The sequence below is a fragment of the Hippocampus zosterae genome, chromosome 13 (genome assembly GCF_025434085.1).
Source record: "Hippocampus zosterae strain Florida chromosome 13, ASM2543408v3, whole genome shotgun sequence".
Classification (NCBI taxonomy): domain Eukaryota; kingdom Metazoa; phylum Chordata; class Actinopteri; order Syngnathiformes; family Syngnathidae; genus Hippocampus; species Hippocampus zosterae.
In genome coordinates, this window is record NC_067463.1 from 22,097,066 (window position 1) to 22,117,316 (window position 20,251).

The 20,251-nt window shown below is 46.0% G+C and overlaps 1 protein-coding gene across 1 annotated transcript; it reads right to left on the reverse strand.

The window, feature by feature from the left end:
* Window positions 1-6: 6 nt before the first annotated feature.
* LOC127613530 (complement C3-like) lies at window positions 7-20,180 on the reverse strand (the record flags this gene model as incomplete). Its single annotated transcript, XM_052084609.1, has 41 exons — window positions 7-344; window positions 643-790; window positions 886-966; window positions 1,238-1,321; window positions 1,403-1,492; window positions 2,589-2,694; window positions 2,802-2,891; window positions 3,278-3,365; window positions 3,599-3,650; window positions 4,065-4,155; window positions 4,224-4,283; window positions 4,859-5,014; window positions 5,120-5,280; window positions 5,515-5,674; window positions 6,034-6,141; window positions 6,227-6,389; window positions 6,477-6,552; window positions 6,644-6,847; window positions 6,932-7,015; window positions 7,428-7,488; window positions 7,922-8,131; window positions 8,214-8,353; window positions 8,772-8,857; window positions 9,290-9,560; window positions 9,685-9,954; window positions 10,696-10,764; window positions 10,847-10,976; window positions 11,901-12,047; window positions 13,108-13,299; window positions 13,410-13,625; window positions 14,824-14,964; window positions 15,038-15,153; window positions 15,767-15,881; window positions 15,965-16,067; window positions 16,261-16,348; window positions 16,447-16,529; window positions 17,580-17,671; window positions 17,754-17,824; window positions 19,040-19,205; window positions 19,298-19,487; window positions 20,113-20,180. Coding segments are annotated over 41 exons (5,169 nt in total), but the record flags the coding sequence as incomplete, so codon positions are not given.
* Between the last annotated feature and the right edge of the window lie 71 nt (window positions 20,181-20,251).

Here is a 20,251-nt window from a genome sequence, read left to right on the forward strand (position 1 = left end):
TTTCCCCCCACTTGAATGTCAGGTAGAAATGATCACACAAACATGAGCTAAAGAGTGAATAAAAATAATGGCGATGATCACGTTTCAAGATTCCTGGGAAGCTTTTATTTTAAAGGATGCGCCTACATCATCATTTCTCACTTGCTCTTTTGAACACAGAGAAAAAAAAAAAAAAAAAAAGGTCGGACCGGCGTCATTTGTCTCACAAGCGGCAGGCGTTGAGCGAGAGTTCCGTGGCGGCGGCGGCCAGGTTGGCGCATTTGTCCCGCAAGATGCCGCCGGCGCATTCGACGGGCGACGGCCAGCGTTCCACCCACGTGCCCGACCCGAGTGTGTACACAAACCTGACAACACACAAATGGCTCAAGCGCTCACTGCACTGTATGTACTTAAAGTCGAAGTACATACAGTTTAGTATACGTAAAGTTTTGTACTTTGCTGAAGTCAAAGTACAAAAAAAAAAACAAACAAGTACAGACTGAACTTTCTCTGTCATTAATGATAATGATTAGCGACCCTCAGTGTCTTTATGTTACCCGTGTTTTTTTTTTTTTTGGGGGGGGGGGGGGCGTCTGAAGCAGTGCGAAAACGGTGACGGCGACTTGTGCGCGCGATGCTAGCGTCCCCCGTTGTTGAAATTACCTGTTGTTGTCCGTGTCAACGTCCCACTGGTCCTCCTTGGGTCCGATGAGGAGGTAGTGGGAGCCCACCTTCAAGTCCAGTCCCTCTCTGCAGCCCCCGTGCGACACAAATGTCCTGGTCTGACCCGCTTTCACTCCTGCCTCCACCCCTGTAGGGACCATTTGACACCCGCTCAGTGAGGCTCCTCCCAAACCCCCCCACCCCCCACCTCACCCAACCCTCTCCCGAAAAGGAAGTACTCACCCAGTTTGATAACTCGTGTGATCTCCATCTCGTACTTGTCGTAGTAACTCTGTTGGATGCTCACAACCTTTGCCTGAAAAACTGAAAACAAATATCGGGGTTGGGGATCAGATTTTCGGGAGATCAAGGTTTTAGGTGCAGTTTAGGGTTGGGCTCTGAAGGCTGCATATTATGGTCCGGGGGTTGAGTCTTAGGGCAGGGGTGCGTCATGATATGCGGCCCGCGGGGGCGGACTTGGCCCACCCAGTTTTGGGCTAGGGTCAGATTCAAGGACAGGAGAGTCAGCACCCTGCCTTCTTCGGAATGGTGACAGGGGCGGGAGAGTCTTTTTTGGGGGGGGTTGGGAAAGTACCGTGGTGCAGGGACTTGCAGGCAAAGGCCTCCCGCTCCTTGGCAGCGAAGCTCTCGCCGTCCGCTTTGGCGACGCAGCAGTCGCCTGTGGAAGCGAGTCGACGGGAAGGGTCACGGTTCGAGTCTCCATTCATGTTGCGTTGGTCGTCTCTCGGTGCGTTTTTACCTTGCGTGCAGCGGCAGATGTTTTCTTTGCAGATGTGCGTCAGATCACCCTGGTCCCGAGGGGGCGTGTAGGTCTTACTGCAGCGGTTGTCTAACGACCCCCCCACCCAAACAAATACTTGTATTACTGCCATTCTCATCACAAATCAACATCGGCAAAAATGACCAATTAGCACGATGCTAACATCAAATGGAAACATGCTAACGAGATTATATAGCCGTTTTTACCCCCCCCCCCAATGAACAATGATGACCAGTAGTCCTTTCACACATACACGTAACAGAAACAACTTGAAACATTGATAGAGGAAACTACTTTTTTTAAGGCAGATTATTTTGCGTGGAGTTCATTAAAGCAGGTCGATCAAAAACTTTTTGGGTCCTAAGGACCGTCGTCATAATCCTAACACGAAAACCATAGCCTAAAATTCCATAGGAATTAAAAAAAAAATAAATAAATAAATAATAATAATAATAAATAAAAATAATAATAAAAAAAACTTACCCTGCAATCACAAATTCATATTTTTGCTAAAGGAATAAAGTTGTATTTTTTTTTCAAAATAAAAGTTTATCAGTGAGAAAGAAGACGAGAATAAGCAAGTCAATTTAACGAGTGGAGCAAGTCGGTGAACTATTATTCATTCATTCATTCATCTTCCGAACCGCTTGATCCTCACTAGGGTCGCGGGGGGGTGCTGGAGCCTATCCCAGCCGTCTTCGGGCAGTAGGCGGGGGACACCCCGAATCGGTTGCCAGCCAATCGCAGGGCACACAGAAACGAACAACCAACCACGCTCACACTCACACCTAGGGACAATTTAGAGTGTTCAATCAGCCTGCCATGCATGTTTTTGGAATGTGGGAGGAAACCGGAGCACCCGGAGAAAACCCACGCAGGCCCTGGGAGAACATGCAAACTCCACACAGGGAGGCCGGAGCTGGAATCGAACCCGGTACCTCTGCACTGTGAAGCCGACGTGCTAACCACTGGGCTACCGGGCCGCCCGTGAACTATTATTATGATTATTAATTTATGGATTTTGAACATGCACTTTGATTCTCATATTCTTCGCCAAAGAAAAGGGGGTCTGGTTTGGCAAAAGTACATCTCTGGCAAATAAATTGTAATTTGTTCTTGTCCTCTACATACGATACTCAGGAAGAAGTCTGTCATAATTACGTACCGGGGTTGTAGTACTCGTACGCAGTGACCGAGGAGGGCTGCAGGAGGCCCACTTTGAAGTTTTGTTGCAGTCTGAAGATCAGGATTTCGGGCTCCTTGTGGGACACCTGAGGCCAAAAACGCAAAAAAAGGCAGCAGATGAGCCAGGAACCTGGAGCGGCCCAGCGGAACCGCATCAGACGGGGCCCCCCGAGGTTGCGCTTCCGGCGACCACCTTGAACAAGTGGATGATGAAGGAGCCTCTGTCGCTGAGGTTGTCCACCATCTTGAAGTTATTGATGTAGCGGTCCACTGAATTGGAAAGCTGAACACACACACACACACACACACAGACCGGTTTATGTGTTTTGTGGGGACCACTTTTTAGTTCATCACTTTCGGGGACCACCCTTTCCAAATGACATTCAGCTCTGCAAAAAATCAGGGATGCACAAGGTGGTGGTGTTAGCCTATAAACACCTTTAAATATCAGAATTTATGAAGTCACAGTTGGACCGTGTCATATGGGCACTTCAGAAAAGTCCAGTTTACATGTGTTATGGGGACTTAATTTCAATATACACACACACACACACACACACACACACACACACACACAGACGCCATTTCATATTTGTTGCCAGCCTCAGGGGACACAAATGGGGCAATAACGAAAAGAACAGACGGACGTTAAGAAAAATATCGACGTACCAACTCCAGGTCGGAGGTTTCGGGGGTGAAGCCCGTCGGCAGGCTGATGTCCAGCACGGCCATCCTGATGTCACTGGATCCCAACGCCCTGCGCCCAGCACATACATTCGATCACGTGGTCGCATTTAAATTTTTGTCAGGAATTGATTTGAGCACACGGGAATTATTTGAGGGGAGGACTTCGCGAAATGGATCGGTCAAATCGATTTGGATGAATGCACCATCTACATAGAGTGGAAACGCTGTCGAGTTTGTCAGTGTTGTCGGCACGTTTGCTTCTGCGATTTGACGCCGTCTGCAACTTCCGACGGGGGCTCTCACCTGACTTTGATGGTCATCAGGTAGGACTTTTCCACTTCGGCGGGAGGCTTTTCTGTTGCAGTTTAAAATAATATATTTTTTAAAAAAGTAAAAAAAAAAATCAAGGAAAAACATCAAATAAAACCACAACATTCATTTCCTTTGTTGTGTTTTAAGGAATTATAAATGACGGTTTACAGCCGCAAAAGCTAACCCGTAAAAGCTAACCCGTAAAATTTGTCTCGCATTTCTGATCTTTTTGCAAATATCAAAGAAAAAAGTAAAAATAAAGATTGTGCCGCGCCGCGTTTCATCAGGAAATGTGGTTCACACGACTTATTTACAGCCGAAAAAGCTAACCTGTAAAAGCTTAACCCGTAACATTTGTCTCGCATTTCTGATCTTTTTGCAAATATCAAAGAAAAAAGTAAAAATAAAGATTGTGCCGCGCCGCATTTCATCAGGAAATGTGGTTCAGACGACTCACCGCTGGATTCCTCCATGTCAACACTGAGCTCAAAGTGTCGGCATGGCGTCTTCTCGTCCACTTCGTGCAGCTGGTTGTAATATGTCACCACCTGAAGTCGCAACGCGCAAGTTAAATCGATGCTTTTGCCGGGAACCCTCAGGGCGCCGCTCCACGTACCTCCAATATTCCCTGCCCGCGGCCCGTGGCCTCCACGGTCAGGTCCAGATTAGCCGGAAGCTGCGCAGAACACAAACGACAGAAAGAGACAAAGCACGGAGGTTGAGTACAAGACTTACGCTAACGCTGCTACTCCTTAGCGCTAACGTTAAAAACAAGAAAAAGCAATGACACTCTTGAAAGATACCTTTGAAAAGAATCCAACAGCTAGACTCGCGCGAGCAAAAATAGAATTAGAAACATCTGGTCGTAAAATACAGCTCCAAATTTCCTCGAGGCGCTCGTAATTGTGGCGCCAATCGATCTCGTAGTGTAGCTTTTAGCGACAGCACACAGAATGACGGGGTCGGGGGTTTGCTTTGCTTTTTATTTTTTTGTTGTTATGTTTTTCAACATGAAAATTTGATTTTGTGCACTTTGTCAGCCACGAATTATTAGCCAGTTCTTGTTGGAAGCTAAAAGTACAAGCTAACTTTGGCGTTAGCATTAGCGGTATCCAAGCAAAAAGCTTCGTAAGCCGGGAAGCAGGAACAGAAGCCACCTTTGAAAGCTGGTCCTGCTCGAGCCAAATTGGACGGATAAAACTTGGAAAAGCGAACGCTGGACATTGGACACGACTTGTGAGTGTTTCTCACCCGCGACGAGTGGGCGGCGTATGCGGTCCTGGCGTTGAAGTGGTAGCGGACGTCACGTCGGCCCGTGATCTTGACGTCCACGTCGAGGGAGAGATCGCCGGCGACCCGAGATTTCATCAGGTACTCGGACAGCGCCTGCAGCACCACCATGGTGGCCTGACGGCACCGTCGCAGAGCAACAAAAACAACCACGTCAAAGGGTCGGAGAGGAGAATGCGGGTTGTGCGGGCCCATTTGGAGTCCCAGAAAAGTCCCCGATACCTGCGTAGAACCGTAGCCTCCCCCAATTCTGCGCTGGCCGTTGATCCACTGGAAAGCTTTGGCGGCCTCCTGCATCTGACCCACCTTGACCAGGGCCAGCAACGCGTAACCGGTCGCCTCCAGCGAGAACAGATGATTGTGCGCGTCTGGCCAGTGGCTGCCTGCGGAGGCGGAGCCATTTGGAAACCTTAACGCGACGTATCGTTTGTTTGTTTGTTTTTTTTGTCCGGGCTTGGGAACAGCTGAGCTAACGGTATGCTAGCTTAATGGTAACATATCACGTGAAACGCCATCGACGGGCTCATGGAACTTTGTATCAAGGGTATGGTCATGAAAAACCTTCCGAAAGCTGCTACTTATAAATCAATCAATCAATCAATCAATCAATCAAGTACCGTCGGGGGATGCTGCGAGGAGCTGTAAGGTGGGGTCGTAGGCGGCTGAGCCTTTTCCCGCCAATGCGAGAGCGTAGGAGGCGATGGCCACCGTGTACGGTCTCCGGCCCGATGTCTCCAGGGCGTTCTCCAAGAATTCTGCCGTGCTATCGATAGCCTCCTGCAGGGGGGGCAGTATGCGGGGGGACACCCTGAACCGGTTGCCAGCCAATCGCAGGGCACACAGAAACGAACAACCATCCACGCTCACGCTCACACCGTGGGACAATTCCAAGTGTTCAATCAGCCCGCCGTGCATGTTTTTGAAATGCAGGAGGAAACCGGAGCACCCGGAGAAAACCCACGTGGCCACGGAGAGAACATGCAAACTCCACGCAGGGAGGCCGGGGATCGAACCCGCGGTCCCTGTGCTGTGAGGTCTACACGCTAACCACCGGACACATCATTTGTAGCAAAGGAACCACTTTGGAATCAAGTAAGTGAACGTGGTGCCATCAACGGCGGTCGTGCGTGACTCACCTCCAGCTTTTGCTGGCTGCATCGTATTCCCGCCTGCTTGGCCTCCGCCAGGGCGATGAGGACAAACGCCGTCAGCGTAATCTCGGGGTCGTCACCGCGCATGCCGCCCTACACGCGCAAAACGACAAGGTGACGCGCAAGACCCAACCCGACCCGGGTTGACACGTGTGTTGACACGTGTGTTGATTTTTACAGTCATGGTGGTACTGTAGACAGGGTTGTCCTCCACAAAGCGTCCGCCGGGGAGTTTGAGCTTGTGGCGCACCAGGAAGCTGAGCGGGTCGCACACTTGCTGCGTATCCACGCCGACCACCGAGTGAGCCATGGAGAACACCTTCACCACGTAGGCCGTGATCCTGGACCCCAAGACAAAAACTGCTCTGATGATGATCAGGAACGAGGCTCGGGGATTCTTACGAATGGGCTCGGTGGCCGTCATCTACCAGGTGCTTGCGCCCTCCCTCCTGTAGGGGGGGTAAGAGCCGTCACTCTTCTTGTAGACCAGCTGGTTTTCGTAGCCTGAAAACAAGGCAAGAAGAAGCACATCCCGGAGCGATGTTATTTCGAGAGGAAAGTCGCGTAATTCCTCCACCCATCCGTCGATCCTGACCTCTCCTGATGTATTTCAGCGCTTCGGCCTTGCGCTCCACGCCCACCACCTCCCAGTCGTTGGTCTTCTCCAGGTAGATGGCGGCGATGAGCGGCAGCGTGATGGTGGCCAAGTTCTGCTCCACGCAGCCGCCCGGCATGCGGATGAGAGACGCCAGCGAGTCGTCGGTGATGGAGTTGTCGATGCTGTCGGCCAAGACGTTCCCTGGGGGGAGGGGTCGGCGGGAGGAGGTGCCGCGTCACGATCCGTCGCGTCGGCGTTCCGTTCGTGTCCCGTTTGGTGACTGACCTCGGACGTTGATGAATGTTTCCGGCGTTGAGTTTGGCACCACGCCCTCCAGTTCCACCTTGCCCACCTGGATGCTCTGCTTACCTGCAAGCCAAGGGAGGCAAAAGGCAGAGGTTGAGATTGAGATCAAACCACTTGCTTGATGTATTCGGTTCATTTTTAACAGTAGTCGCACGCCCTTCCAGGTTTTGCCACTAAAACATATCTTTGAGACATTGCAGATATCATCACTATGTAGAAGGAACGATTTGGGACCTAATACAGATCCTTGAGGAATCCCCTAAGTGCAATATCGCCAATGTTGAAATGGAGGATGCATTGTCCCCCCAAATCACTGCTCGGAATCCAAATGGCAAACCTCCTGTGTATCTTTTGGGGCATGACTTACAGAGATTATTTTTTTGTGGGTCTACTCATGTCAGGCATGCCTACCAAATTTCAATGCTGTTATTGAAAAAATAATCATAAAAACTGAGACCAAAATAAACGTCCACACCTCCTTCAGCTGCTGGGTTCAAGACGGCACTCCAAACTTTGGTCTTTTGTACGCCATCCATCTGTTTGGATGCAAAAATGAGAATCGTTAGTTCCACTGCAACAAAAGCGATCGAGAATGCAATGAATTGAGTCAGGGAAATGTTGAAGAATTTGTTGTACATTTCGAATTTGAACATGGTTTGAATTGGTTGTGAAATGTCGGAGAATATGTTTTAGAGAATTTGGGTGAATTTCAAAATGGAAAATTTGGAGGGAAAATTGCTCATGTAAAAATAGTTCGAAGATGTCCTGAATGAATGGAACATTTTCGTGACTGCGAAAAGCTGGAAGATGTGGCTAATTTGGAAAATGTCGATTTTGAAACTGAAAATTTTGAGTTTTGGGCAAACGGAAAATTTGCAAGATGTCGTGAATGAGCGAAAGGTTTTCAATTTATAATGCTTTAAATTGGGTATGAAATGTGCCCCCCCCCCCCCCCCCCCCCCCGCTCACCACCACCCGCAGGAGTTTCTGGATGCGGTCTCCGCCCAGCATGTCTCGGGCCACCACCATCACCTCAATGGGGAGCCGCCCCACCGCCAGGGGCATGATGGTGTAGGCCACCGCCTTGGACGTGCCTGCCGGCAGCGTGACTTCCTGGGTGTGACGATCGCGAAAGGCCACGCTGCACATGTTTTCTGTCTTCATCAGCACCACGCGGACCTGAGGGCGGGGGGTTGGGGGTCGGGGGTCACATCCGTCACACCAGCGGACAGCTCTTCAAAAGACGTCTTCGGCGACTTACGTGCAGCTCGTCGTCACCGTAGTTGTGGATGACGGCTTTAATCTCCACCTGCTCGTTCCGGGCCACCGAGTACGGAAGCTTCAAGTCCACAAAGAAGCGCTTCCACGCCTTGATGTTGTACGGCTCGGCCACGCAGAAACCTGACGGTCAACGAGCCAATGCCAATAAAATTTTGCTTAATCCACACAAGGGTCGGGGGGGCAGGGGGGGTGCAACTATCCCAGCTGTCTTCGAACAGTAGGCGGGTGAGGACACCCTGAACCAGTTGCCAGCCAATAAATTTGGAGTGTTCAATCAGCCCGCCGTGCATGCTTTTTGGAATGCGGGTGGAAAGCGGAGTACCCGGACAAAACCCGCGCAGGCATGGGGAGAACATGCAAAGGTGATGCGCTCACCACTCGACACATGGCCGCGTTAAGTAAAGCAGCCATTGCCAAATCATTTCAACAAAATGATGACATTCCTATTGAATGATGGCAGATTTAATAATAATAATGAATGAATGAATGAATGAATGAATAATAATAATAAGCAGGGTACTAAAGGGGATTTTTTTACCGGTGTTTGGAGAGGAGCTGACGGCGATGACGCCCCACTCGGTGATGCTGTCGGGTAGCGGCTGGCTCAGCTGCGTGGACGCCAGCCTGACGCCAATCAACAGACGGCGACACGGTTCCAAAGAAACAAGACGGGGGGGGGGGGGGGCAGATTGCACACGACGCAAGTCAACCGTCTCAACAAGTACTTGATGTCCAAAGTCATCGGTCCGTTTCCTTGTCATTTTTGGTCTTGCATTTTGTATACATTTTTTTTTTTTTGCTTATTGTCATTGTGCCCCCCCGCACCACGCACCCCCCACCCCTCAATACCTTTGGCTGCAACTGCTTGCATACAAATTTTCCCTTCATTTATCTTAATACTTTGGTCAACATTTGTATTACTTTTTGTCTACAGATGTTTGAATTTTTTTTGGGGGGGGGGGGGGCTGCATGTTATATCCTCCATCCTTTGTTTGCCAACATCTGCTTGCATGTTTGCCCCACAATCGTCCCCCGGCTACTTTTGCTTTCTCTCACCCGTCTCTGTCGGCTTCATCGGGCAACTTGACTTCGGTCCACAGCCACGACTCGAAGAAGCGAAAGCGCAGATACACGTCCCTCTCCTCCAAGTACTCATCTTCGTCGTCCTCGTAGTCGTCCAGTTCTACGTACTCACCCAGCACCTCGGGGGTTACTGGGCGCGCTTCCTCCCTCGGCATCACGGGTCCCCTGGCAAAAAGCTTGGGACTGTCCAAGGTCCTGTGGGCGTTGCTGTAGGCCACGACGTCGCCAGTGCGTCCTCCCCAATCTAGGCGAGTGAACAAGTACGTGAGTAAGAAGTGAGCGAGGAAGAAGGGCGGGAGGGAAGGATGCGCCCCCCCTCCTGAGTGATGAACAAAAAGAAGAACGGCCGCGTGCGCAGTAAGACTTACTAAACATTTCCCTGCCGAGGTGAATCCGCGTGGGGACGGTTCGGGGTGCGGCGGTGGTGGTGGGCTGCGCCGTAGTGGGCGGCGCCGTAGCGGGCATCTCCATGTCCAGCACTTCATCTCGGTAGCTGGCGCAACAGTAGCGGAACGCCCGGATGCACTCCCAGCCCTCGGTGATGTAGAGCGAGCGCCGCGTGCACGAGTACGGCATGCGCACGGCCCGAAGACCGTCGCTGCAGCAGCGATGCGCCAGCTTCTCCTTATAGCGACTCTCTGGGACACACAAAAAAAAAATTAAAAAATACGGGGAGCGCACATGATGTGAGCAATGGTGGACTCTACGACATGAGAAAAAAAAAAAAAAGAATGCTGATAAAAAATGGTTTTATGGATAAAGTTGATGTATTCGCAGCAGTCGGTGTTGATATTTACAAGAGAAAAAAAAATCGTACTCTCACGAGACTAATCACGTAATATCCCGAGAATGAAATCACAGTTTTACTAAAATAATGTCGAGAGGAAAAAAAAAAAAAAAAAAGAAGAACCGATACGGTTTTCAATTCACGGGGTACGGAACGATTCAAGGACGGTTTGATGTCACGATTTGTAGGATTCTGATTGGATTCAAGTCATAATATTCCAATAAAGAAGGCATCATTCGGGGAAAATAAATCAATATAGAAATAAATCGGACAAGAAACAAATGGGAAGAGGAAATTTATAATATCATAGGGCAAATAAAGACATGCATATACACGCACACACACAAGCACAGAAAAATGGAAATCTCCTCGAGTGGACGCCATACATCTCTTCCACAAGGGGGCGCCAATTCCCCACACAGACGTCAATGATTCACGTATCACGTCGTTATCTTGCACAAAAAAGATTCCACGTCCTACAAAGTGTGGCGGCACATAACATACATGCCAAAAACCACCCCGATAACAACACAGCGTAATATTATGAGGAAATAAAGATCATTTCTACCAAAAAAAAAAAAAAAAAACTCACCCAGCTGAGCTTTCTTCTGTAAGAGTTCTGAAGAGCGCCTCCTTCTGTTGCTGACTGGACAGTGCAAGGCTGAAAAGAGGGCAAGCCATCTTTTGTTTGTTTTTTTCCCACACTTATTATGATTAGGATTAGGATTATTATTTGCGCTAACCGTCCCTGGTCTCGGTTCTGAATCCGGTGCTGGATGAGTAGAGCAAGCCGGCATTCTGAAAGAGCTTCTTGGCATTGATGCCTCCCCCACGGGTGCAGCCCAGATCCCCTTGCTCAACCGTATCCCACAACTGTAAGGAAAACGGCACTCGTCTTTCACGATAAACACATTGATTTTCAAGAGCAATCCGCAAAAAGTTGAATTAGGGGCCATTATTTATCCATCCACCCATAGCTCGTGACCATAAATGAGCAGTTTCCAGTCAGGGGCGATTATTTACCAAGACATATTTACAGAAAAAAGTGACTTTTGGGGGGACGGGGGGGAGAAAAAATGGAGATATTGTGGAAAAAAATATTGTTGTGATTCAAGTAAAATGGTGGAATGTGGGAGAAAAAAACAAATTGAAAAAATAGGAAAACTCATTCCACAAGAACAAAATGACAAGAAAAAAGTTTTAAAATCACATATTGATTATTCAAATATCATTGCAAATTTTCCTAACATTAAGACTTTATTTTTTTTTAAAACTAATATTTTTGATTTTATTAATTGAATTGAATTAAAAATCAGATTTCTTTTCTCATAATATTTGATCTATTTTGAAAATGTTTTTTTCTCATCGTGCATTTGTTTTCCTGTCATTATTTTTCCTGATATTATTGCATAATTTTTCTTGTAAAATTATGACTTGATTTTTTTGGGGGGGTCAATATTTGGAATTTGATTTTTGCAATATGTGACTTTTCGCCGGCAATAATACGATCATATATTTTTTGGCCACTTGAAATATGATTACTTTTTGTCCCATCATATTTTCAATGTATTGCCGTAATATTTACAATGCAACCCCCCCCCCAGCCCCTGAATTTATTATTTTTTATTTGTGATGATTTTATCACTTCATACCTGCAAAATTACAAACAAACAAAAAACCTTCTGTTGCAATTCCAGCAATAGACTGAAGATGTTTTTTTTTCAGATCAACTTTTGGCGCTGAGCTTCACACACATGAATGCCCCTCAAAAAAAAAATCCATCAACGTGCGTCTGACCTTGCTCTGCGTGAGTCTGTCCCTCTTGAGCAAAAAGACGGCGTTGTCCACGGCCACCAGGCTGACGCTCGCCCCCGGGTCGCCCCGGACGCGCAGCTGGAGGTTTTTGCCCGGCGTGTAGTCTCGCTGCTCGCCATTCACGCTCAGCTGATTAATGAGAGCATTTGAGTAAGTTAGAACACAGTTCAAAAGAATATATTTTTTTTCCTTGCCGAGCACTTTTACCAAGCAGTGACTTGATTTCACGAGCAACTTTCTAATTTGTGAAGCTTTTTTTTTTTTTTTTTGCCAACCCATGGAATTGCAGCAAGGGTTTCATAAAACAAGAAAAATAATGATGTTGTAAAATTGGAAATGTAGGAGAATAAAGCTGTCACGGGATGTGGAAAAAAAAATTAGTGCACTCAATTTCTAATATTAGGAGATACATTTTTGGAGGATAAAGTTGGACTACAATGAAAAAAAATAATAAAAAAGCTGAAAGATCTACTACGATTCCAAGAAAGGCAAATTGTAAATTACACCAAAAAAATTTTAATCAAGAAGAAAATCACAACATTAGTGCACTAAATTTCTAATATTAGGAGATACATTTTTGGAGGATAAAGTTGGACTACAATGAAAAAAAAAAAGCTGAAAAATCTACGACGATTCCAAGAAAGGCAAATTGAAAATTACATTTAAAAAAAAAATTAAATCAAGAAGAAAATCACAACATTAGTGCACTCAATTTCTAATATTAGGAGATACATTTTTGGAGGATAAAGTTGGACTACAATGAAAAAAAAAAAAAAAAAAAGCTGAAAAATCCACTACGATTCCAAGAAAGGCAAATTGTAAATTACGTTTTAAAAAAATTAAATCAAGAAGAAAATCACAACATTAGTGCACTCAATTTCTAATATTAGGAGATACATTTTTGGAGGATAAAGTAGGACCAGAATGAAAAAAAAAAGCTGAAAAATCTACTGCGATTCCAAGAAAGGCAAATTGTGAATTACATTTTTAAAAAATTAAATCAAGAAGAAAATCACAACATTAGTGCACTAAATTTCTAATATTAGGAGATACATTTTTGGAGGATAAAGTTGGACTACAATGAAAAAAAAAAAAAAGCTGAAAAATCCACAAAAATTAGGTTGAAATATTACAAAGTCCTCAATTTTCTGGATGACAGGTTTTGAAAGCTGAACTATGGCTGACTTACGTCTCCAACACAGGAAGAGGCCACATCCACCCAGACGGAATCGGCCACCACCTCCTGCGAGGGGAGGCTGTAGAAGGCCACCAAACGGAAGGAGGGCATCAAGTCGGGAGTCACCACCAGGCCCACGCTGGTCACTAGCTGACCGCTCACGTCCAGTCGCCGAGCTTCTACCAACCGGCCTTTGTTCACCACCTGGCCACACGTCACACAGGAAGAGGTGGGAGCCAGGAAAGAAAATTAGCTGGGGGAGGATTAAAGTTACAGCATTCAGATCATTTTTTTGGTTTGTTTTTGGTCCTGACCAGGTAGGTGAGGTGTTTGATGTGTTGTCTGATGTGCTGGTCCGCAGCGTCTATGGTGAGTTTGAAAGCCAGCGTGTCTCCCGGAGACGCCGTGTTGGTACTGCTGGAGATGTAGAGGTAGTTGGGAGTCTGACGGGAGAAAGTGAGGTACGGGAACAGGAACGTGCTGACTTTGGCCTGCTGTTCTGGTCTGAGGTCAGCCTGCTGAGTCTCAGCCTGAAGACACAAACACAACAATTGCTCAAAGTTTTGGTCATGGCTTGTTCTTGATCTTAAAACTTCTTCAAAGTCTTGGTCTGAACTAAGTCCCAACTCAAAGTTTTAGCCTAGGCCTGGTGTTGACTCATTGAAGTCTTGGTGTTGGTCTCAACTACTGAGACTCTTGGTCTTGACTCACTGAAGTCTTGACCTGGTCTCAACATCCTCACACCTGGATTGGTTGTGACTTCCATTGAATAATTTTCACAGTCTCAGACTAAAAACTAAGTAGAACGATTTTCCAGGAGTGTTTGAGATCTTTTCCTAGCCTTGGACTTATGTGTCCGACTGTCAATTTCAACAGGCTAGGTCACGTGACTTGCTCTTGGTCTGAACTCCTCTTCAAAGTCTTGGTCTGAACTAAGTCCCAACTCAAAGTTTTAGCCTAGGCCTGGTGTTGACTCATTGAAGTCTTGGTGTTGGTCTCAACTACCGAGACTCTTGGTCTTGACTCACTGAAGTCTTGACCTGGTCTCAACATCCTCACACCTGGATTGGTTGTGACTTCCATTGAATAATTTTCACAGTCTCAGACTAAAAACTAAGTAGAAGGATTTTCCAGGAGTGTTTGAGATCTTTTCCTAGCCTTGGACTTATGTGTCCGACTGTCAATTTCAACAGGCTAGGTCACGTGACTTGCTCTTGGTCTGAACTCCTCTTCAAAGTCTTGGTCTGAACTAAGTCCCAACTCAAAGTTTTAGCCTAGGCCTGGTGTTGACTCATTGAAGTCTTGGTGTTGGTCTCAACTACCGAGACTCTTGGTCTTGACTCACTGAAGTCTTGACCTGGTCTCAACATCCTCACACCTGGATTGGTTGTGACTTCCATTGAATAATTTTCACAGTCTCAGACTAAAAACTAAGTAGAAGGATTTTCCAGGAGTGTTTGAGATCTTTTCCTAGCCTTGGACTTATGTGTCCGACTGTCAATTTCAACAGGCTAGGTCACGTGACTTGCTCTTTGTCTGAACTCCTCAAAGTCTTGGTTTTGACGCAATGTCAAGTCCTCACTCTCTTGAGCTTGTTGGATCTCAACTCCTTAATTAAAGTATTGGTCATAACTCGCTCTTGGCCTACAGTAATGAGTCGGTGGCTGACTTAGTCTCGGTCTGGTCTGGGCTCCCTACAGTCCTGCCTGGCATTGGCGGTGTTCTTACAGTGAGGGCTAGCATGTGCATTTTGGGCATGTTGGCTGTAACCCTGGCGGTGCCCAAGCTGACGATCACGGGTTCCGGCAGGTGGTTCACCTTCACCGGGACGTTACGGGCCGGGGAACCGTCGTGGTGGCTCACTTGGATCTGAAGACATGCGGCAGCACGTTGCCTTGTGAATCCAAAGTTACTCGATGGATGAACGTGATGACAAACTTACAGTAAAGTCAAAGGGTAGTCCCGGTTTGAAGTACTTGACCATGTTTTTAAAGGACAGGACGTAGGGGGAGTCCACAATCTTGATGCCCGTCTTCTCAGCTTCCACCAGGTCAGCGCCTTCACATGCAGAAAAATCAAGTTGGTGAGTTCCAATCAAAGTTGTGGACCTCCTCATAGTTTTGGCTTCGACCTGGCCTCAATTGCGAAAACTCTTGGACTTCCCCTCATCTGAATTCCAATTTTGATTCCAAATTGCGGTCTTGATTTGCTTTCAACAGCTGTCATAAAATTGTGGTCAGGGCCTGGTCTCAACTTCTCCAAGTCCTGGTCTTGAATTGGTCTCATCTCTTCCTCTAAGACAACTTAGAGGTGATCTCGACCTAATGACAACGGTTGAAAATCCTGGCCTCGACTCCACCCTCAAAACCTTGATCATGACCTGATCTCAATTTAGCCTTCTTCTTGACCTTGTTTTAGTCCTCAATCTCTCGGTATTGACTTGGTCTCAATGCCTCGACGCCTCAAACCGGTGCTTTTGACCTGGTCTCAACAGTTCAAAGTCTTGGTTATGGCCTGGCCTTAAAGTCTACAAATCTTGGTCTTGACATACAGCTACGCTTCAAATTCATGACCCAGACCAGGTCTTCAATCCTGTTATCTTGGCTTTGACTTGATCTCAGTTTGATGGTTTTGATTTCAAAACGACTTGATGGCGGCGTCGGCATCTTACCTGTCTTGGTGAGGACGGAAGCTTTAACATAGATTGAGTTGCCCACCAAAGTCTTGACGTTAGGGTATGCTGCCTTCAGCTCATCCACAGTCAGCTTGACAACTCCACCCTCCAGCTGTAATCGTCGCAATCGAAAATAAGTGAAAAGTTGGCTCCCCCCTGGCCCTGTGGATGCCCTCTCCGACTTGAGTGACTCACATTTGACACCTGCTTGACTGAAGGCAACCTTCTCATCTCCTTGTTGACGTTCACGCCAAACGACACGTAGGCCGTCCCTTGAACCGGCTCTCCGTACAAGTATCTGAACCCAAAGGCGTTGTATTTTTTAGCGCTGCGTTACAGTAACTCCGTTTATTGTGGGGGATACGTTACGGAATTACCGGTAGTAGGTGAAAAGCCACAATATGGAGGGACCATATTTTAAAAGTTTTTTTCAACCGACCACAGAATGATATGGTGAAATAAGAGGGTAACGTTGCATTTTTGGTGTGTACCTGGCCCAAATCTCAACCTCCAGTTCCTTGTCATCAAGGCTCAGGAAAGACTTCTTCGGGGTCAAAGTCACGTTGAAGGCAGGCAGCACTGCAAAGGTAAATTCGATTCAAAAGTCATTGGCGTTCCAAAAACTCGCGCTGAAATGAACACGCCGGAGAAAAGATGATCGATCAATGTGCGCATACCGTATTTCTTCACCTCAAAGTGCGAGGTGAAGGTGTTCTGCTTCCAGTGGTCGAACTTGGCGATCACCTTCCAGGTGCCCTCGCTGGTTGAAGTCAGACAAACACATTCAAGTCAACATTTTCTCTTTGGGTTGGTTCATGTTACACTCAAAGAGTTTTCGTTTTGACTTGGTGGTCTCAACTATTCAAATTCTTGGGATCATCTCGGTCTTGACCTGATCTCAACTCCTCAAAATCTCGATCTGGACCTGATCTCCCAAAACTCTTGCAAGCTTTGGTTTCGACCCGATCTCAAAGCCATTTCAGATGACAACATGGCCCTTGTACATTGCATCCTGTAGACTCGGCCCCCCTGTCTCCTTATCTTAAGTCAACAGTCTCAAACTTGAACTGGACAGTGATTTCAAACTCGATCGGCAAATTGGTGCCGTTGTTAAATCCAGCTTCTTTCACCTTAGACAGCTGGCCAAAATAAAACCTCTCCTCTCACATGAACACTTTGAGACAGTAATTCATGCCTTTGTCACATCCCGGCTGGATTACTGCAATGCCCTGTACTTTGGAGTCAGCCAGTCCTCCATTAAGCGCCTTCAGCTGGTCCAGAATGCCGCTGCTCGCCTCTTGACTGGTACTCGTAAGAGGGAGCACATAACTCCTACTCTGGCATCCCTTCACGGGCTCCCCACTCATTTTCAAGATCCTCCTCTTTGTTTTCAAATCTCTGAATAATCTGGCGCCACCTTACCTCTCTGAGCTCATCCGCCACTACACACCTGCCCGGCGCCTCAGGTCTGTGGACCAGTCTTTGTTAGAAGTACCGAGAACTAAACTGAGGCTCAGAGGGGATCGAGCCTTTTCTGTTGCTGGTCCCTCTCTCTGGAATGACCTCCCACTGAACATTCGGCAAGCCTCCTCGCTGCCCATCTTCAAAACCCTCCTCAAAACTCACTTGTATTCTTTGGCATTCGACTCAGCATGACTTAGATTTGTTCTTGATTTTACTGTTTGGTGCTTTCTACCTCCTTTATTACCGATTTGTCTTACTGTTTATTGTGCTCCATGTACAGCACTTTGTATGCAGCGATGGCTGTTTGAAAGTGCTCGAGAAATACTCTTGACTTGACTTGACTTACTTGGCCATTTCCGTGAGGTAAAAAGAGTCTGAAAAGACGCCGGAAGAAGCCTTGGTCCTCAAAACCTGCTTGACTACCACTCCCTCTGGATTCTGTCACAGAGAAGCATACATCTTAAACAAATTCTGTGGTGGTGGAGGAGTTGTTGGGGGAGGGTGACTTGATTTTCCTGACCTGTATGTCTACAGTCAAAGAGCTGTCGGAGGCCTTGAAGGACAACGAGGACACAAACGCTCGTAAGCGCACTGAGGAAGAAGAGAAAGGTTGAATTCCTTTTGTTGGGTGTTGGTTTACTAAGGGTGGAAAAAGCCGATAAACTTCCACGGGACGATAAATTGCAATGTAGTGACTGGAGAATTATCATTTGAGTCTGGTTGCTTTAGATTTAGTTTTAAATCAGTGGTTCTTCACTTTTTTAGAGGTAACGAACCCAACCAGTTAATATGCACGTTCACCGAACCCTTTCTGAGTGAAAAATAAATTAATATATTTTTTAAAAACAAATTAAAGATATATATATATATATATATATATATATATATATATATATATAAACGCATTTATTAAAAACACAAAAAACTAAATACAATTTCAAGAGCTAAGTATATATAATTGTATATAATGTATATATTTTTTTAAATTGTATGATGTACGATCACGTCAGGCACACGTTGACTACTAAGCGAGCTAAATTTCCCACACCACTGATTGGACAAGCAATGTCATGTGATCATCTGCAGCCAGTGATGGCCAAGCGGGCGTGTCATAGCTAATTAACATGTTGAGTCGCAGCGTCTTACCCTCCATGTGGCGGAGGCGCCATCGAACCCCCGGGCTTCGATCCAACCCAGGTTAAGAAGCACAGTGCTAATGCTAACGCCATAGGTTAAGAAGCACAGTGCTAATGCTAACGCCAAAGTTAGCTGATATTGTTAGCTTCCAACTAAAACTGGGAAATAATTCGATACTGATGAGTATCAGTACAAAGTGCATTAAATCAAATTTTCACTTTGAAATCGATTTTAAAAAATTCAAAGCAAATCCCTGACCCGTCATTCTGTATGCTGTCGCTAGAAGCTAAACCATGGCGTGGATTTGCGCCACAATTACAAGCATTTCGAGGAAATTTGGAGCAGAAAAGTTAGTTTTTTTTACGACCAGATGTTTCTAATTAATTTTTGCTCGCGCTAGCCTACCACTTGGATTCTTTTTAAAAGGTATCATTCAACAAGGACACTGCTTTTTCTTGTTTTAACATTAGCGCTAAGGAGTAGCAACGTTAGCTTCAATTTTACAGAGCCAGTGTGCTTTCTCCCTTTCTTTTCGAGATCCTACCCAAATATATTTTCCCAAACCATATTTCAACTTTCCCATGACCAGTCCCTCGTGTTCCCCCCTGCATAGTTTCCAACCGTGAATGTGTCCCCATGGCTTGTAAAATATTTGAGAAAAGGCTTCACCCTCATCTCCGGGGTTGTAAATGGGCTTGTCGGTCTGGATGAAGATGTATCCCGAGTGGAAGGACACCATGACGGTCCTCTCCTCCTCGTGGTAGTTTCCAAATTTGACCTTCACGATCACATACTTGTTCTTGATCTCGTCTCGATTCAACGGACTGGAGGGAATCTGCAGCAAAGCGACATTGTTCACCTTTTGGGGGGACTTTTGACCGTTTGACTTGCGACTTTGTGACGAGGAAGGCGTGTGCCCGCCTTCACCTGGAGAGACTTGAGCGTGTGGAAGTCGTTGCCCGGATTCAGCGTGACCCCGTCCGTGAAGAGCATGGTGGTCTTGGTGAAGTCGGTCACGCTGATGATCACCTCGACGGGGCTGGCGATGCCTTCCGCCTGCAGGAAGATATTCTCCGGGCTGTCGGTTCTCAGCAGGTCCGGTGCCACCAGGGTGAATCTGAAGTTGGACAAAGAGATCAATTTAATTAAAATTAGCTTAAAAACAAAAAAACAAATTTTTTTTGTTTTAAATATAAAATTTTATCTCTTTACATGATCAGCAAATTGATTTCGTGTACATGATGCAACTGATATGAGATAGACAATTTAGCATAAAAGTATTTTGACTTAAAAAAAATATATAAAAACTCTTTTAGAACAAAAAGAAAATCATAACGAACATGACATGACATAATCATTTCATGTTTTTTCTTTTCATTTTATTCAACCGTTGGTAAGGATTAAGGATTTCACATATAACGGTAATGTTATTTTAATAATTTGATTTAAAATATGACTTTATTGCAATTACTTTCTTTTGGAAATGTGTCAAAACTCGTTACATATTTTAAAACATATATTAATTGACAGGAAATAAAATAGCAAAATAAACATATGAATCTACCTTGGAATTGATTTGATGAAATGCACTCGTTTCTTTATTGCAAATAAAAGTCAGACTCCCGAAAACTATTTGACACAAGGTACATTGCTAAGTACATGCACTTCTGTTTTTTCTTTTTAAGGATGTGTTGAAAGGACACAAAATGTTTTGATTTGAGAGTTGTCATGGGACAAAATACCTCGGAACTTCTACCGGAGCTGGGGGTGGTTCCGGAATTGTTATCGGTTGTGGAATGCTAAAAAACAAAAACAACTTTGAAGAATGTAACCATTAATTGTCCCCCCCCCCCCCCAAAAAAATATGCATGTTTGTATGGG